This window comes from Petaurus breviceps, unplaced genomic scaffold (genome assembly GCF_028583685.1).
Source record: "Petaurus breviceps papuanus isolate PSGF00001 unplaced genomic scaffold, PetGlider_PUasm1.0 188, whole genome shotgun sequence".
Classification (NCBI taxonomy): domain Eukaryota; kingdom Metazoa; phylum Chordata; class Mammalia; order Diprotodontia; family Petauridae; genus Petaurus; species Petaurus breviceps.
Genome location: NW_027185804.1, coordinates 39010833 through 39029188, shown reverse-complemented (window position 1 = coordinate 39029188; position 18356 = coordinate 39010833). Strand labels below are relative to the sequence as shown.

General features: G+C 36.5%; 1 protein-coding gene across 1 annotated transcript; it reads right to left on the bottom strand.

Annotated features, from left to right (window-relative positions):
* Positions 1–7636: 7636 nt before the first annotated feature.
* On the bottom strand, positions 7637–8587 carry LOC138163305 (vomeronasal type-1 receptor 4-like). Its single transcript, XM_069090846.1, has one exon. It carries the CDS (start codon positions 8585–8587, stop codon positions 7637–7639), a length of 951 nt encoding a protein of 316 aa, XP_068946947.1.
* Positions 8588–18356: the final 9769 nt, after the last annotated feature.

Genomic DNA, 18356 nt, shown 5'->3' with positions numbered 1-18356 from the left:
GGCTGTATGAATATGTGTGTGTGTTGCATATGTGTCTGTATGTGTTTTATGAGGATGACCAGGACTGCAGTTATAAGGACAGTCTTTACTGAGCTCATCTCCCCAAGAGCTATAATTACCATGTCACCACAAAAACAAAAGTCATCAGGAAGAATCTACCATGTCTCTGAAGATGAAACAATCCTCAGTCTGGTAAAAATATTCATCAGCAATTAAAAGTAATGAATTAAAATCTCACAAGGGATAACTCATTATATTTGTGAGAGAATTTTTTTTCTTCTGTCTGATAATATGAAAGGAGGGGGAAAAGGCCTTGCAAGGTCACAGAAAGAAGGGAAATAGTTATCTTTCAATATTGATATGTGAGTGGCCCAGTTCTTTAAATCTAGAGATCTTTGTGATTTTTTTCTACAAAAATCTTAATTGACTCTGTTCTTACTAAAAATAATTATAATTAATTTTGCACTGCACTGATAATCACAATAACCATATGAAAATAGAACTTTTTTATCTGAAGAGAGAAAAAGATGGTCATTTTTAGGAGATTGTTTAAAGGAAAAGAATTTGATGTAATATTGAGGAAATATTAAGATCAATTAAATTGAATATATTTCTGCATATCTGAATTTGCATAACAAAGCAAAAAGCAAAGCAAAAATTCAACAAATTAAAACTGAAGAGGAAGGAAACTAAATATTGCTAAAGGTATTATAGAAAATGAATTGATATGAATACTAACTGCATATACACAAAACAAGATAGCATGTAAATTTTTAAAGGAAAAGTTAAATGAGTAATGGGAAAAAAATAGATGATAAAACTGTATTATTGGAGGACCTCAACTTTCCCCTTCTAAAAGTAGATAAATGTAACAAAAAAAAGAAAGAAGTTAAGAAGATGAATTATTGATTTTATATCTCGTAATGTTCTCTATCTCTTGTTTGGCCACAAATTCTTCCCTTTATGTCTAAATCATGTACTCATTTTGACCTTATCTTGATACACGGTACAAGATGTGGATCTATACCTAGCTTTTGACATACAGTTTTCCAGTTTTCCAAGCAGCTTTTGTCAATTTTCCCCCTGTTTTTGCTTACTAAATACAAAGCTACTATGGTCATTTACTAATCCATATGTACCTAATATATTCCACTGATTTACTACTCTATTTCACAGACAGCACCAGATTGTTTTGATAATTATTGTCTAATAATCTAGTTTGAGCTCTTGTCAAATGATTTTGATGATTTTTCCTTTGCCTTTCTCCCCAATGCCTTAGCCATTGAATATTCACTTTTGAAATATGTCTAGTCACATTTTTGGTTCATTGTTTTCAAGTAGTTCATTTTTTAAAATTATCTGTTCTTAACCTTTTTTTCCAAGACAGATTTTGTCCCCTGTGAGATATATCATACTTTCTTCTATTTCCTCTGTCCTTTTACTTTGTATTATTGTTTTCTTTATCTTGTGTCTCATGGAATGATTAGGTTGACCCATTACAATTTTTAAAGAACTTATTTTATTTAATGAGGGTTCTTACTTTTTTGTCACTTATTTTTAAATTGCTTTCTTCAATATTGTTCAATGTTATTTTTTAAATAGAGTTAATTTCTTTTTCAAATTTTCTTTCATTGTTCTCATTCTTTATCTCATTTTTTCCTCTACTTATTTTATTTCACTTCTGAAATGATATTTTTCTCTTTTTTTTAACTTTAGGTCTTCTAGGAATTCTTTTTTTTTAAAGCAATCGGGGTTAAGTAACTTGCTCAAGGTTACACGGCCAGGTGTTTCTGGGTGGGTGCTAAGTGTCGGAGCCCGGATTCGATACCCAGGTCGTCCTGACACTGGAGCCAGTGCTCTTACTCGCTGTGCTACCTGGATGCCCCACTTCTAGGAATTCTTGTTGCAATTGTTTGAAATCTGAATTTTCCTTTGAGGCTACACTTGTAGATATATTCAAATTATTGTCTTCTTCTGAGTGTATTTTGGATGTCCTTTTCACCAAAATATTTTTTTTTGTTTAGTGATAAGGTTCATTTTGTTGTTTCTTCATTTCCTTGCCTATGTCTCCACTTTGAACTTTATAGTAGAACTTGAGCTCTGGGAAGAGTGATAGAGGGGCATCACTATTCCAATTCAAGTTTTTTGCCATCTTTATTTTTCACAGCTAGTTCTGGAAATCTATGAGTTTTAGTGCTTCCAAGGGTGTGATACAGGGAAAGATATGGTCACAGTTCTCCTGGTCTGAGTTCTGATCCTTACTCAGGAAAGAAATCTGCTCATTAATAATTATAAACAGTAGTATTTCCTTTTCTGCATTGGAATTACTACCAGGAATTAGGAAGCCTTGCTCTGTTTCTATCATGGAACTGCTTATACCACTATTTCATTTAAACAATAAAATGGTATTCATGATTATTTCTTATATATATATAAAACAAATTGTTAAAATTGGGGGACCAATCTTTTATTCCCCCTCTCCTATTTCCTCAGGGAATCTCTCAAGTATAGGACTGATGGAAGAAAGGATTAACAGTCTCCTCCTTATGGATATTGCTACTCTATCCAAATAGATCAGACTTCTAACTTAAATAAAAAACCCCTTCAGCTCAGACTTAAGTGGGGGATAAATTATTTGAATAGATGTCACAAGGCTAGTGGTAACTTATAAGTAAATCACACAATCAGATTTCATTAGAATAAGTTCAGTTTCATATTGTAATATTAATTTTCTCATTACTTGTTAACTAATCAGAATTGATTGCCACATTCAGGAATACCCCACTTCCAAGGGCATATAAGCCACAAACTTGCCACCATGATGGCCTTTGGCATTTAAGAATTTCACTGAGTTTTTATTAAAAATGTTGACATTATTAATAATAAGGCTAATTACCCAGAAACTTTCTTTAACATTTTTTTAAGCAATTGGGGTTAAGTAACTTGCTCAAGGTTCCACAGCCAGTTATTTTGTGTGGGTGTTAAGTATCTGAGGCTGGAACCAATCCCGGGTCTCCCGACTCTGGGGAAGGCACTCTTACCCACCTGGCCACCCCCTTTCTTAAACTTTTTAAACATCATAGATATTAGATTATTTTCCCTTCTTTTCCTGATCTTAAGAAAAATCACCTGGTGACCTGGGAGGGAAAAAGGAAACTCCAGAAATCCCTCTGTCACCCCACCTACCAAATAAGGGAATGTTAACAAAACAGTCGATCAATTTAAAAGATTACATAAGGAAGGGAAGGGGCATGGTTTTTGCCCGGTTTCCAGCTATTTAACCCCACTTTGGCTTCTGTATGTTGGCCTCCTCTCTCTGGACTTCCCAGTGACGGGACCTCCTGCTTCATGCAAGATTCCATAAAACTTCCTGCTTTCACCTCGAGACATCTCCGAATAGTCAATTTGGGGTAGGTAGGGTCTCTGTACCCCACACAAGGCCCTGAAAAGAACCTTGACTAAATTGACTCTGGAGGTTCTCCAGGATTGGGTACAACTCCTCCCACTGGCCCTGCTGCTAGTCAGCATGGCCCCTAGAGCCAATAAACTCAGCCCCTTTGAACTACTCTTACATACAGAGCGCCACCTCCTGACAAAGAACACCCTGACTCTAGGGCAAGGACCAAAAGGTTTATCTGTCTATGCTGATTCACACTTCCCCACCCCTGACAAGTCAGTCCCTAGTTCCTCCCTAACAGTTACCCCAGGAGACATGGTCTATCTTAAATCCTGGAAATCACAAGGCACTGACCCCTTGGATGAAAAAGTGGAAGGGGCCAGATAAAGACATCCTAACTACTCCTACTGCTGTAAGGCCAAAGGTCTCCCCAGTTGGATCCATGTATCTATGATTAAGCTATGTCCCACTTCTGATTCCATTCCAGGTTCTTCATAGTATACTTGTGAGCCATTGGAGGATCTGAAGTTGCTTTTCCAGAGAACCAAAGGAAATCCCTGAGAGACCTTGGAGGGAGCAAGCAGATATTCCTTAACTGACACTCTTGCCCTTGTGATCCTTCCAATAATTTTTGTCCTTTCAATATGTTGTCCTTGATACCCTCTTTTCTTCTACTCAGTGTCTTCCCAGTGATTAAAGGCCCAATATCCCCATGGAATGAGAACTTCCTAATCCACCTGGGTGAGGCTGTGGCTAACTCAGGTCACTGGGATTGCTGGGTATGTCATCCTCACCCCTAACATTTGACCAGAGGTCTGATTTCTCCCTTCTCCCTTCCCCAATGCCACTGCCCACTTTTCCAGTAGGCCACTTCCTTTCACTTTAGGTCCTCTTCTTTGGGACACTTTCACCAATAAGACCAACTGTTTTGATGCTGCACAGAGGCCAGGCTTTGACATCAGGGATACATCTAGTCCCTACTCTGGGAAGTTTTCCCCATATTTCAGCACTTGGTATGTCCTGGGGGGAACCACTAAATGATTCCTTACAAGGTGTTTCTCCTGTGCTGACTTTGACCCCATCACCATGGGGGAGGGCCTTACTTGTACCCTCTATGCTACTCTGGATTTTGCTACTAAATCCCAGGGAATCCCTTCTATACCTGGGATAATAAATCACCTGTCACTGGGGCCCCACCTCAACCAGGATTCCTTCCTTCATCTAAAAGCCTAGACCCCTGGTCCCTGAAAATTCACAACCTCTTGCATAGCTCCAGGATCCCCTCTACACACCCCAGGGGTACACCTTTGTCTCTCTGTTTGATGCTGCTCCAATTTGTCTAGCAGATAAGCATTCTCATATCCACCTCACTTCATATCCAGGTGACCTGCTTCAGAGTTCAGTTGTCCTGACCTCCCAGGGCCTTAATCCCTACACTGGATGTGGGAGGTGCTCCCTGGGAATGCTTGGGCCCCCTATTGAAAGCTTTTCTGTCCATTCTAGACATACACTGGGTCTCTGGGACCATGCAGTCTTATGGCTCAGGAAAACCTCAGGGGTTCTTATCCTGTCTGTTTGCTACATGGAACATGAGGTGATCTTTACTAATTTAACTGTTGCTATCCAGGAAATTAGCTAATAACATGACCTACTCTCTTTTGGATCTACAAGGGTCCTTAAACTCTTTGGCTAATGTTGTACTGGGCAATCAGATGACTCTTGACTACCTCCTTGACTCTGGAGGAGTCTGTGTCCTTTTAATATATCATGCTGCGCTTACATTAATAATTCACAGCAGGTGGAGACCCGAGTTACAAACATACTTGATAAGGCCGGATGCATGAAGGAAGCACATAGTCAACCTCTTTCCTCTGGGTCAGAGGACAGTTCCTGGCATTCATAGCTTCTACCATTTCTTTGGCCCATCTTTATGCCTTTTATAGTTATTGTTCTCCTCTTGATTTTTGGGCCCTGCCTACTTAACATGCTAACCAGCTTTGTGTCTTTTAGACTGTTGGCTGTCCACTTACAGATAATCTGTCCATGCATTAAGGATACCCAGCCCCATCCTTGGCATCCCTGAGGGGTTTGCCTCTTTCCACCCTGGCCTCAGCTGGTGCCACATTGTGCAACCCAAACTGACTAACTCTCCTCAACCTATTCTGGTCCCCTGAAAAGGACTCTTTGCCACTGCACAGCAGGAAGTAACCACTGAAGACTATGACCTTCAATGCTTTAACCCCTGAAAGAATTCTACTGCTTACTGGTTGAGTGAGGAAATGATGTCAATGCAAAGGTTCCCTAAGGGTTAATATTAAGGGTTGTTTTTTCAGTAGCTTGGGAAGTCCTCCTGACCTGAGAACATCCTAAGGTAAACATTATATACATATATGTGTATGTGTATGTATGTATAATTGTATGTATGTGTCTGTGTGTGTATGTGTGTATGGAGACATCCTTCTTTTGGGTGGGAAGAAAGGAGAGGGATGGGAAACATAAAGTAAAAATTGCACAGCAGAGAAAAAGAAAATCAACAAGGAAGCAAAGAAAACCTGGGGCATTTTAAAACAGTGTTTTCTGTTTGTTGCATTTATTTTTTTTTGAAATGGAAATTTATTGTTTTATAAAGAACATTATCTTATGATGCCCTGTGTACATGGCAATTCTTTTTTTTTCATTTTGTTTTTAAAAATTATAAACCAAAGTAAAAAACAAAGAGCAAAAAAAATATACACTTCCAAGATGGAGGAGGGGAAAAAGAAGCAGAAAAAATTATAGTATCACAAGGAAATCGAACCTGGAAATCTTCTTGTGCTTTCCCTACCATGTGAAGGTGGAAGAATTATTTGCTTGTAGGCGGTATTCATGGAAACTTTTGCTTATTTCAAATATACAGTTGTGAATTTTAATAAATTTTCATTTACTATTTTTTTTTCATTTTTGGTTACATTAGTACCACTATGTATGTTTTTCACACTGACATCTTAACCCTACTTCTGAGCTTAAAATATCTCATCTTTTTTTTTTTTAAAGCAATCGGGGTTAAGTAACTTGCTCAAGGTTACACGGCCAGTTATTTCTGGGTGTGGTGCTGAGTATCTGAGCCCGGATTTGATCCAGGTCATCCCGACACTGGAGCCAGTGCTCTTACTCTGGAGCCAGTGCTCTTACTCACTGAGCCACCTGGCCCCCCCTAAACAATTGGGGTTAAGTAACTTGCTCAAGGTTACACGGCCAGGTGTTTCTGGGTGGGTGCTAAGTGTCTGAGCCCGGGAGTCGATCTCCAGGTCTTCTCAACACTGGAGCCGGTGCTCTTACTCGCTGTGCTACCTGGCCGCCCCAATATCTCATCTTTTAATTCATATACAGGCAAAGAAAATAAATTCACATATTAATCTTGTGCACATATGTGTGGTTTCTTACGTAATGATAGATTACTTTATTGTCAAGCGGACACCAATTTCATCATCAATATTCTAGAGTCATAATTGACTGTAGAATTCATTGAACCTACTTCAAAGTGGTACTGTTTATTCTCTTCATTCTTTCTGCTTCTCTCTCTCTTTTTCTCTCTCTCTCTCTCTCCCTCTCTCTCCCTGTCTCTATCTCTCTCTATGTCTCTCTGCCTCTCTTTCTCTCTCCCTCTTACACACACTCTTTTAACATTTCCAATCTCCCATTATTTCTTTTAACAACTATGAGTATAATTTTGTTATATTAGAAGATATAGGTAACACATTTAAAAATATTTTAAGAGATAAAAATACAATGAAAATTCATGATTATGAATCAGATCTAGAGGAGAGATTGTAGCAAGTCATAGTAGATACTTCCATGGTTTTTCTCATAAGGAAAATCAACATTTAAAATTTCACTTAGATATACTCTATGTAAATAATTGGTCCTTTCAACAATAAGTGTTATGAATTTGGTGACCATTATTGTGTCTTCATTCTATGAAAGGTAGAATCACACCTTGTAACTGTCACCAAACTTCAATGAACATTCGCTCATTTTCTACTATCTCTCATAGTTGTTACTCTAGCTAGAAAAGCCCATAAATGAAGGCACTTATCTTTGAGAAAACAAAGAAATATTTTTTAATATGTAGGAACTTGATTTCTTTTCTCAAACATTCCCAATTTCAGAATGAGAATTTTGGACAAAGTGAGATTTAAGAGGTTGTTTGTTACTATTTTTGTTTTTTTCTTGATACTTACATGACTCTTTTGTTTTTACCTATTTGCTCTGAAAACCTGCTGGACGTAAAAAAAAAGAAACCCATTTCTTTCTTTTGAGAGCAATGAAATAACTGAGAATCTGGGAATCACTACTGAATAAAACAAAAGGACTGAGAGTTGGGTAACACAAGCTCAAAAAACCAGAGAAGGTTATTATCCACTGGCTTGTTTCTTTCGAATTATCCATTATAATAATAAAGATAGAACTGAGGGAATAAAAACATACAAAGATGCTGAGAAGAAACAGGATGACTTTGGTGGCTCTGGTCTCTGGGGAGACCCTAGGGGTGAGGCTGATGTCATGAAGGTGTTGGACTTGCCAGTGGTGTCTGTACAAAACAAGCACTGTGTAGCCACCACTAATGGCCATAAATACCACAAACACTGCATCATAAAGTGATTTCCAAATTGCAAGTTTCAAGGTAGTCATGTCATGCCTGTTTATAGAGCAATAGCCCAGGTTCCTGTTCAGAGTACTATCAGTGATGTTCCTGGGACCAGTCACATACAGGGGGACAAGCACATCTCCCAGGAGATTGAGTATCCATATGAAGACACAGCATGCACCAATACATTGTGGATCTCTTGTCTTGAGCTCTGCCCATTTGGAGCTGCAAGAAGTGATAGTGATGGCTTGGAAGAAACTCATGAGGCAGGTACTACAAAGGGAAAGACCCCGAGAAACTCTTTGTAGATATATTACCATTTTACAACCAGTGTCACCCAGGAAAACTTTCTGGTTGCAACCCTGGATTGAGAATGGAACTCCCCTGAAGAGAAGCATCAAAATGTGGGAGGACAGATTAATGAAAATCAAGTCAATGGGTCTTGTCTTTTGACTAGTAATCAAATTAGAGCCATACAAGTAAAGGACTAAAGCATTCCCCAAAACTCCAATTGTAGTTTGAAGAATGTAGATAATGCAGAGAACATCATCAGAAGAATGCATTCTTTATCCTCTTAGAAAAAAAATGTAGTCAGATCTAATGTGCCCTGGTAGGGAAGAGAAAGGTTTTTGTCACTGATACATGTGTTCTGATTGGGATTCCACAGACTCCTCACCAATAAGAGGAGCTTCAGTAAACAGTTTTTTTTATGGAGATATTTTTTAAAAATATTTCCTTCATTCCATCTTTTTTTTGAGATTAATGGTGTCAGTATTCTTATTCTTGTGAATTATAAAATGGCTACACCTCTAAGGACCATGATTTAATTATATGTAATTTTTTTTTCTCTGTGTATCTTTTTGTTTATTCAAATCTCTCTATATGCCACTATTTAAGAAGTCATTGACATTTTAGAGATTATCTCAAGACTGAAAACTGAGATGATAAAGAGTTGAGAGAAAAAATGTGGTAGAATGCATGTTTCAAATGAATTGGAATGTTTAGCCTTAGGAAGAGGTGGATTGCTTGAGGTGACAGAAAAATACTCGTTTCAGGTATAGTTTCCTGTTATTGTGAGTCTCTTCTGCCCTTTCTGTTCAAGGAGGGGCACATATATGATCATGGACAAACACTGAGTGGGGAAATTATTGTTACAAATGCAGCTGTTTCTGACACTGAGCTGTCACTCAGAAACATTGCAGGAGAAGCCTTGGGGTATAATGAACAGAGTATAATTCTGGTATTTCCCAAACTTCATTCTTTTCTGTTGAGACACATGTGAAATAATGAATGTTGGTGAATAAACAATCTTCAATTCCTTTGCAATCAGCGATCACAAATCTCTTTTCAGTTATCATTGATAGTTTATTCAAAGGCTACTCCTGAATCTCACCAAGTACTTGGCCTTTGACCATTGCCTCTTGACAAGAGTACCTGGTTACTCATGGTTGTCCTTCTGAACTGGAAGAGATTTCTCAGATGGCCGTTAGGCTTCTGTGGCTTGGTCCATGACTCCCATGGACCAGTCATTTTAACCAAAACATTGCCCTTTGTTCTTTTCCTATCCAGTGCTTTAGTATTTGGTTCATCCACATTAATAATTACATAAGTGCATATGACATCTTCTGACATACCCTGTTACCTTGCCAAAAGTGGAAAGGTTTGATATTATTTTAAGGTCCTATTCTCAGTCATTCAATGTGCATACTATGAGCTTGATAACAAATGTTCTTTTGGGGCAATGAATTCCTGAAAGCGAAATATTTAACACAAGGCAGCATAATGGTAAAAGAGATTGTAACATAATAATTTCATAAATTCCTAAACTTTTGTTCATCTCAGAAACTAACTGTTTTTTAAAAAAAAAAACTAGCCTAAAACACAAAGGTTTTTCTCAAAGATGTAATTGGGATTTTGCTGTGAGAATGTAATGAAATTTGAATAAATAAAGAATTTGTGACTCACCTTTAACTGCTTTTGCCCAGATACAAAGGACTCCTAAGCATAATGCTTCCCACCCTTTAGGTGCATTGCCAAAGCTTATATTTGGTCTGGACACAACCTTAGCAAAATGGTTTAAGAATATCTGTTTCACCCATCCCCACTCCCCAGCCATAAAATTTAAACAGGAATAACTTGACTAAACTAGGAAATAAAATTCATGCAGAACAAAAGATTTATATCATGACTGAGGAAAACTAATTGACATTCTAGGCATTCTTAATCACTGAAATATAGGAATTGCAGAAGCTTCAAAAATACTTTGACTCAGTCAAAGCACATCAGTATGACCACGGAGGTAGGAAACTTTAGGACTTCCTAGAGAACCACTTTCTTCACCCAAGAAACTAAAGACAAGGGTTTGTTGAAATGGTCGTACAACTCATGCCAAAGATGGAACTTATCTCTGAGTCACAAATAAGAGATTCAAATAATTTTATAGAGGAACCAAGTTTAGAACCTGTTTAGATAATGTCAAGGTATTCATGTCTCCCTTTTGAAGTAGAAATTATGACTGTCCTACACACTCATCAGTCTCTTTACTCCAGACATTGGGAAGAGAAGAAAAGAAACTAGAAATGAATAAATGTTAAAGAGTATTATAGTAATTACTCCCAGAAAATCCCAAGAATTATTTTTTAAATAAAATATTACTATTTCTCTAATTATGGACAAGTCACTTAATTTTATGGTTTTGAGCAGACACTCAAAGATATTTAAAAGAAATAATCATCAGGGATTTGTGTTTTTATAGGTCTTAAAAAATCACCAATGTTTAAGATGGATTTGGGATAAGAAATCTTTATTGAAAAAGCCAAGGAACATGAATTTTTACGCATTTATTTTATGTCATGCAATATGAGTATTCGATTACAAATACTAAATCATTTTAAGTATAAAAACCCCAGTTAGTGGATGCTATTACTATCCATATTTGATATATGGGAAAAGTAAGGCAGACATATAGTAAGTGATTGCACCATGGTCATACAATATAAGTGTTTAGGCCACATTTAAATTTACATCCTTTGAACTTCAGACCGAGAGCTCTGTCTATTGCGTTAAACACTCACAAGCCATCAGTTTCACTTTCCTTCAGTATTCTTACTGTTAAATATTTTTATTGGTATTAATAATATTGATATAATATTTTATATGTATTTATATGTTTTATTTTTATGTATCTTTTCTGAAAATATATTCTCAAAATATTTTGCTATTTCTATTTGTAATTTTGACCTAAAATAGGCAGATATGTGACATAGTCGAAAGAGTGACATGCCTGATGTGACAAAGAGCCTCAGACATTTAATGGCTGTGTGACCCTGGGCAAGGCCCATAATGACTGTTTCCCACAGTTGTTACATTTGTAAAAAGGTAATAATAATGTCACTAACTCTCAAGTTTTTCTTAAGATCAAATGATACAATACCTGAAAAGCACTTAACTTGGTGCCTTGTACTTAGTTTTATTCAAAATATTATTCTTATAATTATTTTGATATTTATTACTATTATTCTTATACTGTATATTATTATTTTGACTTAGTCATGAAGGATATGTGTCCTATTTCTGTTAGATTTATCCCTGAGTGCCCCTTTTTCCCTAAAACGCATCTAGCTGATTATCTCATTCTTTCCTACAGCCTTTTAAACACTGATGTTTGCCTCTTATAAAACACATAGAATAGTTATCTAGTAAAGCTAATTAAGGAAGCATGCTTGACCTCTATTTTTTTTTACTTTTCTGAGGGCAATTGGGGTTAAGTGACTTGCCCAAAGTCACACAGCTAGTAAGTGTGTACAGTATCTGATGCCAGATTTGAACTCAGGTCCTCCTGACTCCAGGGCCGGTGCTCTATTCACTGTGCCCCCTAGCTGCCCTGACCTCTATTTTTTGTGACACAATTTCCTCTTCTTGGGGCTTTGAAGAGATAGCATTGGAAAGTTCCAAGATCTGTTGCAATTTTACTTGAAAATATAGTGGAAGGACTCCATGCCAATATTCTAAATTAGGCACAGGTGCTCTCACACCAGACCTCTTTCCGTTTTTCCTTTCCTGACCCAGGCAGTCCTATTACATGCAGCTTCTCATAAGTCTTGTAATCAATGTTTAAAAAAGAATGAGAAAACACTTACAAGCTTTACATGCATATTGTCATGCCATCTTCCCTTTTGTATTCCCCCTTGCACTGCTTAGCCCAAGAAAATTCTTGAGTGACATAAATTGTTTAGTATCAGGCTATTCTATGAAGAAGGTGGGGAGAGGATGGGGCCAGAATCTCATTTTTTCCAAGGACACAAATCAATACTGAAAATATTGCTAGAAATTTTCCTAGGTTTTTAACTTTTTTGATGATCTTTTTATTCCTGAGGTTGTTAATATTATCACTGTTAAAATTCAGAAGAAAAGGCCTACAAAATTGAAATGATCTCTCCATGGTAGCACAAGCAGTGAGTAGTAAAGTCAGAATCTGAACCCTTGACATAAGCCTCTAGTTTTTGTGTCTTTCCCCTTTCACCATGATTCAGGAGCATCCATGGCATCTGAGACAGAAAAGGAAAGTCAGAGGGCTGACTTTTCTACATTTATAAGGAGGTAATTCTGAAAATACAGAAAGTCATTAAATCTTTTGGGGAACATGATTGTAAGTGAAGCAGAAGTATAGATCATGGAAAGAGCAAAGAAAAAGGTAGAGGAAACGATGTAGGAGATAGGAAAGAAAGAGCAAAGTCTTTGCATTCAGAGCAACTTCAATTTTGTAATTCAAAGATACCCTGAAGTCAAACTGGAATGAAGGCAGCCCCAGGAGCAGAATAAGGAAGCAGATCTAGGGCTCTGATGGAAGTACCTAGATTCAAATACAGTCCTCATCAGCCAGGAATTTCTGTGACAATGAAAAAGTCACTGCCTCTCTCTGGTCCTCAGTTGCTACACCTATAAAATGAGGGATTTTTATCACCTGATCTGACTTCTTTTCTGCTCTCAATCTCTGAGCCCATAAACTCAGATTTGGTGGGACAGATTAGTCTGTGGAGCATTTGCTTTAACAATCCCCACAGGAACTCTCAGATTGTCATCTCCATTCTTTCAAATTGCTGCAGTCTAAGTGGGAGAGCAGGGAACAGGTGGAAGCTGCAGGGCTGAAGCCGGTGAGAGCAGCAGCCAGGGTTCTAAAGCTCATTGTACTCTGCCAATGCAACAAGTGAGGCAGGACTTTTACCTTATACAGTGATGTTGCTGGACAGCTCACACTGACTTTTCTAAGTCATTGAACCTGAAGCAGAGATCAGAGCTTTCTGCTCTAACTTGGATTTAGCTAAGACTCAAAGTTATAGCTTCTTCCCCTGATCTAGTCAGAAAGGGAATAATCAGGACCCACTTTTCTCCTAGCACTGTTACATTGCAGAATATCCCTTCTAGGCAGAGACACTGTTCAAGCACCTGGACCTAAAAAATTGTTTCATTTTTAGGACTAAATAATATCTACTAAGGCTTCTTCTACACAGTCCCTTCTGTACCCCAAGCACTGACAAAAGGAATTCCATCATCCTAGAAGAAGTTGCTAGGAATCATAACTCTGTGGCCAAGGCATAAAGTCACTCACCTGTCCGATCTGTGATGCCAGAGCGGTGGCTAGAGTGGTGTGTGAGTATGTGAGTAGGTGTGTATGTGTGCATGCATGGCCATATGCATATATGTTGTGATGATGATCCAGGCTGGAGTTATAAGGACAGCTTTCACTGAGCTCATCTCCCACAAGAGCTGTAATTACCCTATCAAACAGAAAATAAAGTCAGTAGAAGGAATCTGGGATTTCTGTTAAGAAAACAATTCTTTGTCAAAGGTCAAAAAAAGCCATCAGTAATTAAAAAATGATTAATTAGAATGTCTATAAGAGTAACTGGATCATTAGTAGAGAAAAATTTTCCCCTATGCTTGGTAATTGAAAAGGAGGAAAAGATGCCTTTCCTAGCCTTAGGGACAAAGGAGATCATAATTTTGACCACTGATATATGATGACCTCAGTTCCTGTAATGCAGAGCTTCTGGTGACTTTTTCTACAAAACATAAACAAAAAAAACCTGTTCTTTCTAGTGAAATTTATATAGTTTTTTGCAATGTGCTCATATGAAAATAGTGCTTTTATTAATCATAGGTAGATTAGTGCGAAGATAAAACTGCATCAATCAAGTTTTAGGGGATACTATTCATGACTTTTAGACACTTTTTGATAAAAAGTATGAGGTTGTGAGTCTCAACAAACTAATTAAGTATTAGTAAATTTTTTTAATTATGTAAAAATGATGTAAAAAACTGATTTATTTGTGAAAATTGATATGGCGAAAGTACTTTCCCCTCTCCCATTTCTCTTCCTGCCTCTTATCATTCATTTCCCCTCTCCCTCTCTTTTTTTTGTATCTGCAGTACAAAAAGAGGGAAGAAATTTCTTGCACTCAAGAAACTTAGAATTTAATGGGGTTAAAGGGACAATGTGGAAACAAATATTTTGGAATTGAGCTGTAAACAGGAAAAAGGGAAAATGATTTTAAAGGGGAAAGGACTGGAATAAAGAGTTGTTGGAAATATTTAAATCTGAAAGATTTTTATATGAAACTTAAAGATTTTGTGAAGTCAATATTAGGAGGAAATTAGAAAATTGGAAAAAATGATTCTAAAGGTAGTTGATCTGATAAAAGTATCATTTTTTTAATATAGGGGGAGCTAAGAAAATTTTATTTAAAAACAGAATATTTGTCCAATTAGAGAAATGCAACTAGCAACAGCTCTAAAATACCACCTAGCCCCTAATAGATTAGCTAATGTGACAGAAAAGGATAATGGCAAATACTGGTGAGGATATAGAAAAATTAGTACACTAATACATTGTTGATAGATTTGTACAGCACACTTGTCTGAACATTCTGGAGAACAATTTGAAACTATGTCCAAAGGGTTATAAAAGTACAAAACCTCCTATCTAGCAATACTACTACTAATTCTATATCCAAAAGAGATCAAAGAAGAATAACCAGTTTGTACAAAAACTTATTTATGGCAGCTATTTTTGTGGTGACAAAGAATTGGAAATTGCGGGAATAGCTGTCAACTGGGGATGGGAGGGCAAGGTGTGATATAAAATTGGGATGGAATACTATTTGACTATATGAAATTGTAAGCAATAAAGTTTCAGAAACACCTGGAAAAACATATGAACTGATACAAATTAAAGTAAAAAAAAAGCTGAGAAAATATTTTACACAGAAATAGCTATGCTATAGTGATGATCAACTGTGAAAGACTTAGCAACTCTGATCAAGACAAGGATACAAGACAATTCCAAAATTCATCTAAATTCTTGATGAAAATTGCGATCTATACCTAGGGAGAGAACCAATAAACACTGAGTACAGATGGAAGATTGCTTTTTTACTTTCTTTATTTTTCCTTTTCTGTTTGTGCTTTCTTTTGCAACATGGCAAATATGAAAATATTTTGTTAACTTCACATGGTTAATCAGTATTACATTTCTAGTCTTCTAAAGAAGTGTGGCAGTCATAGTAAAAAGAAAAGTAATTTGGTACTCAAAAACTATAAAAATATATGTTTGTCCATAATCATACATCTGCCCATCCTCGAAGATAAAGGACAAAAGAGACTCACAATAACAAATAACAATACCTGAAACTAGTAGTCTTTTCCTGACACCTCAAGCTTTGTAAGGGAATGTCATAAATACATAATTTACAACTACAGGAAGTAAAAAGAGTAGCTGCTCCCCTTTGATGACTAACCCAAAGAAAGTGCAGGTCAGGCAATATCTTTGGCCACAATGGTCTTGATATTTCCTGACCCTTCCTTCCAAGCTACATCAATAAACAAGTATAGAATAAGCGGGAACCAGTAGCCTTAAACTACTTTCAGATGGTCTTTAAGATATAAAAAGTGCTTGATTAATTAATTGATCTAATAATAATTTTAAAGAGGAAATTTTGTAAGAAATTGCAAGGAAATCCAAGAGTTATTAAGTTTTGCAAAAATATGAGGGAATTCTAGTCCCATCTATAATTGGAAACATTATTGGCCCCATCTTCCCTATAAGTAGTCATTCAACCTTTTAATGCATGTCTCTGACCAAAGAAAAGACACCAGCTCCCAGGATAGCCTAGTTCATTCTTTGAACATTCTTAGGAGTTTTATCAATTCATCAAGTTCAAATATGTTTCTCTTCACTTTCAAATAATGTTGCAGTTCTGACTTTGGTGACAAAAGAGAAAAAAGAAACCTCTGAGGCTCTCATATTTGACTCTTTTTTGAAATTCTTTACAATAGTTGCTCATCTATCACCTGATTTCAAATTGAATTTTTAAAATTTGATTTCCTCATTGAAATGTTGACTTCTAAAATGAAATGCAGAATTCCCAAAGGGCAGAGATTTTTTCCCCATATTTCCTATCTGGCTTCCCTGAATCCATCTCTTCCTAAGACTAAACATTCCAATTCATTTGAAATATACATCTTACCACATTTTTTTTCTCAAACCCTTCATCATCTCAGTCTCCAGTCTTGAGATACTCTCTAAAATGTAATGACCCCTTAAATCGTGGCATATAGAGTGATTTGAATAAACAAAAACATAGACTGGGCAGAAAATAATATATAATATAATAATGGTCCTTAAAGATGTAGTCACTTTACAATACACAAGGATGAGAATATTGACACCATTAATCTCAAAAAAAGATGGAATGAAGAAAATATTTTTAAAACTATCTCCAAAAAAAGGAAAAAAAATGTTTACTGAAACTCCTCTTATTGGTGAGGAGTCTGTGAAATCCCATTCAGAACACCTGTATCAGTCACAAAAACCTTTCTCTTCCCTACCAGGTCACATTGGATTTGGCTAGCATTTTTTTATCTCAAAGAAAATAAAGAATTCATTCTCATGATGATATTCTCTGCTTTATCTACGTTCTTCAAACTACAATTGGAGTTTTGGGGAATGGTTGACTCTTTCACTTGTATGGCTCTAATTCAATTGCTAGTCAAAAGACCAGATTCATTGACTTGTTTTTCTTTAATCTGGCCTCCCACATTTTGATGATTCTCTTCAGGGAACTTCCATTCACAATCCAGGCTGGTAACAAGAAATTTTTCCTGAGTGACACTGGTTTTAAAATCATAGTGTATGTACAAAGAGTTTTCCAGGGCCTTTCCCTTTGAACTACCTGCCTCATGAGTTTCTTTCAAGCCATAACTATCACTTCCTGCAGCTCCAAATGGGCAGAGTTCAAAACCAGAACTTCACATTATATTGTTCCATTCTGCATCTTCGTATGGTTACTAAATATGTTGGTTGATGTAGTTGTGCCCCTGCATATGGCTAGTCCCAGGAACATCACTGATGATACTCTGAGCAGGAACTTGGGCTACTGCTCTATAAACAGGTATACCATGAATACCTTAAAATTTGTGATTTGATAATCACTTTATAATGAAGTGTTTGTGGTATTTATGATCATTACCAGTGGCTACATGGTGTTTGTTTTGAAAAGACACCAATGGCAAGTCCAACACCTTCATAACAGCAACCTTACCCCTACTGTCTCTCCAGAGATAAGAGTCACCAAAATCACTCTGTTTCTTACCAGCATCATTGTATTCTTTTCTTCACTCGGTTCCATCTTTATTATTGTAAGGGATAATTTAAAAAAACAACCAGTGGGTGATATACATGTCTGGTTTGTTGATCTTGTGTTACCCAACTCTCAGTCCTTTTGTTTTATTCAGTGATAACTCCCAGATACTGAATTGTTGTAATGCTCTCAAAGGGATGAAAACATTTTTTCTCATCAACTAAAATTTCAGATCAAACATGTAAAACTGGGGAGCCATGGAATTATTAAGAAAAAAAAACAACCTCTTAAATCTCAATTTTTCCAAAATTTTTATTCTGAAAGTAGGAGTGTTTGACAAGTTCCTTCACATTATAAATATATATATATATACATATATATATATATATATATATATTTCTCCACTTTCTCAAATAAAATCTCCTTTATATATGGGCCATTCTGTCTAGAACAATAATCAGTATGGGAGACAGAGGAGAAAAGAGGGGAATGGTCAGTTGAAGTTTGTTGACAATTACAAGGTGTGGTCCTATCTTTCACAGCAGGAAGACACACTGATGGTCATCAAAGTCAGAACACTTATATTGTAATTGAAAGTAGCAACGAGTTACACAGTGAGTATCTGACAGAAGTTTTAAATATTGGTTTTCCTTATGAGAAAGACCATACAACTATCCACTAAGATTTACTATCA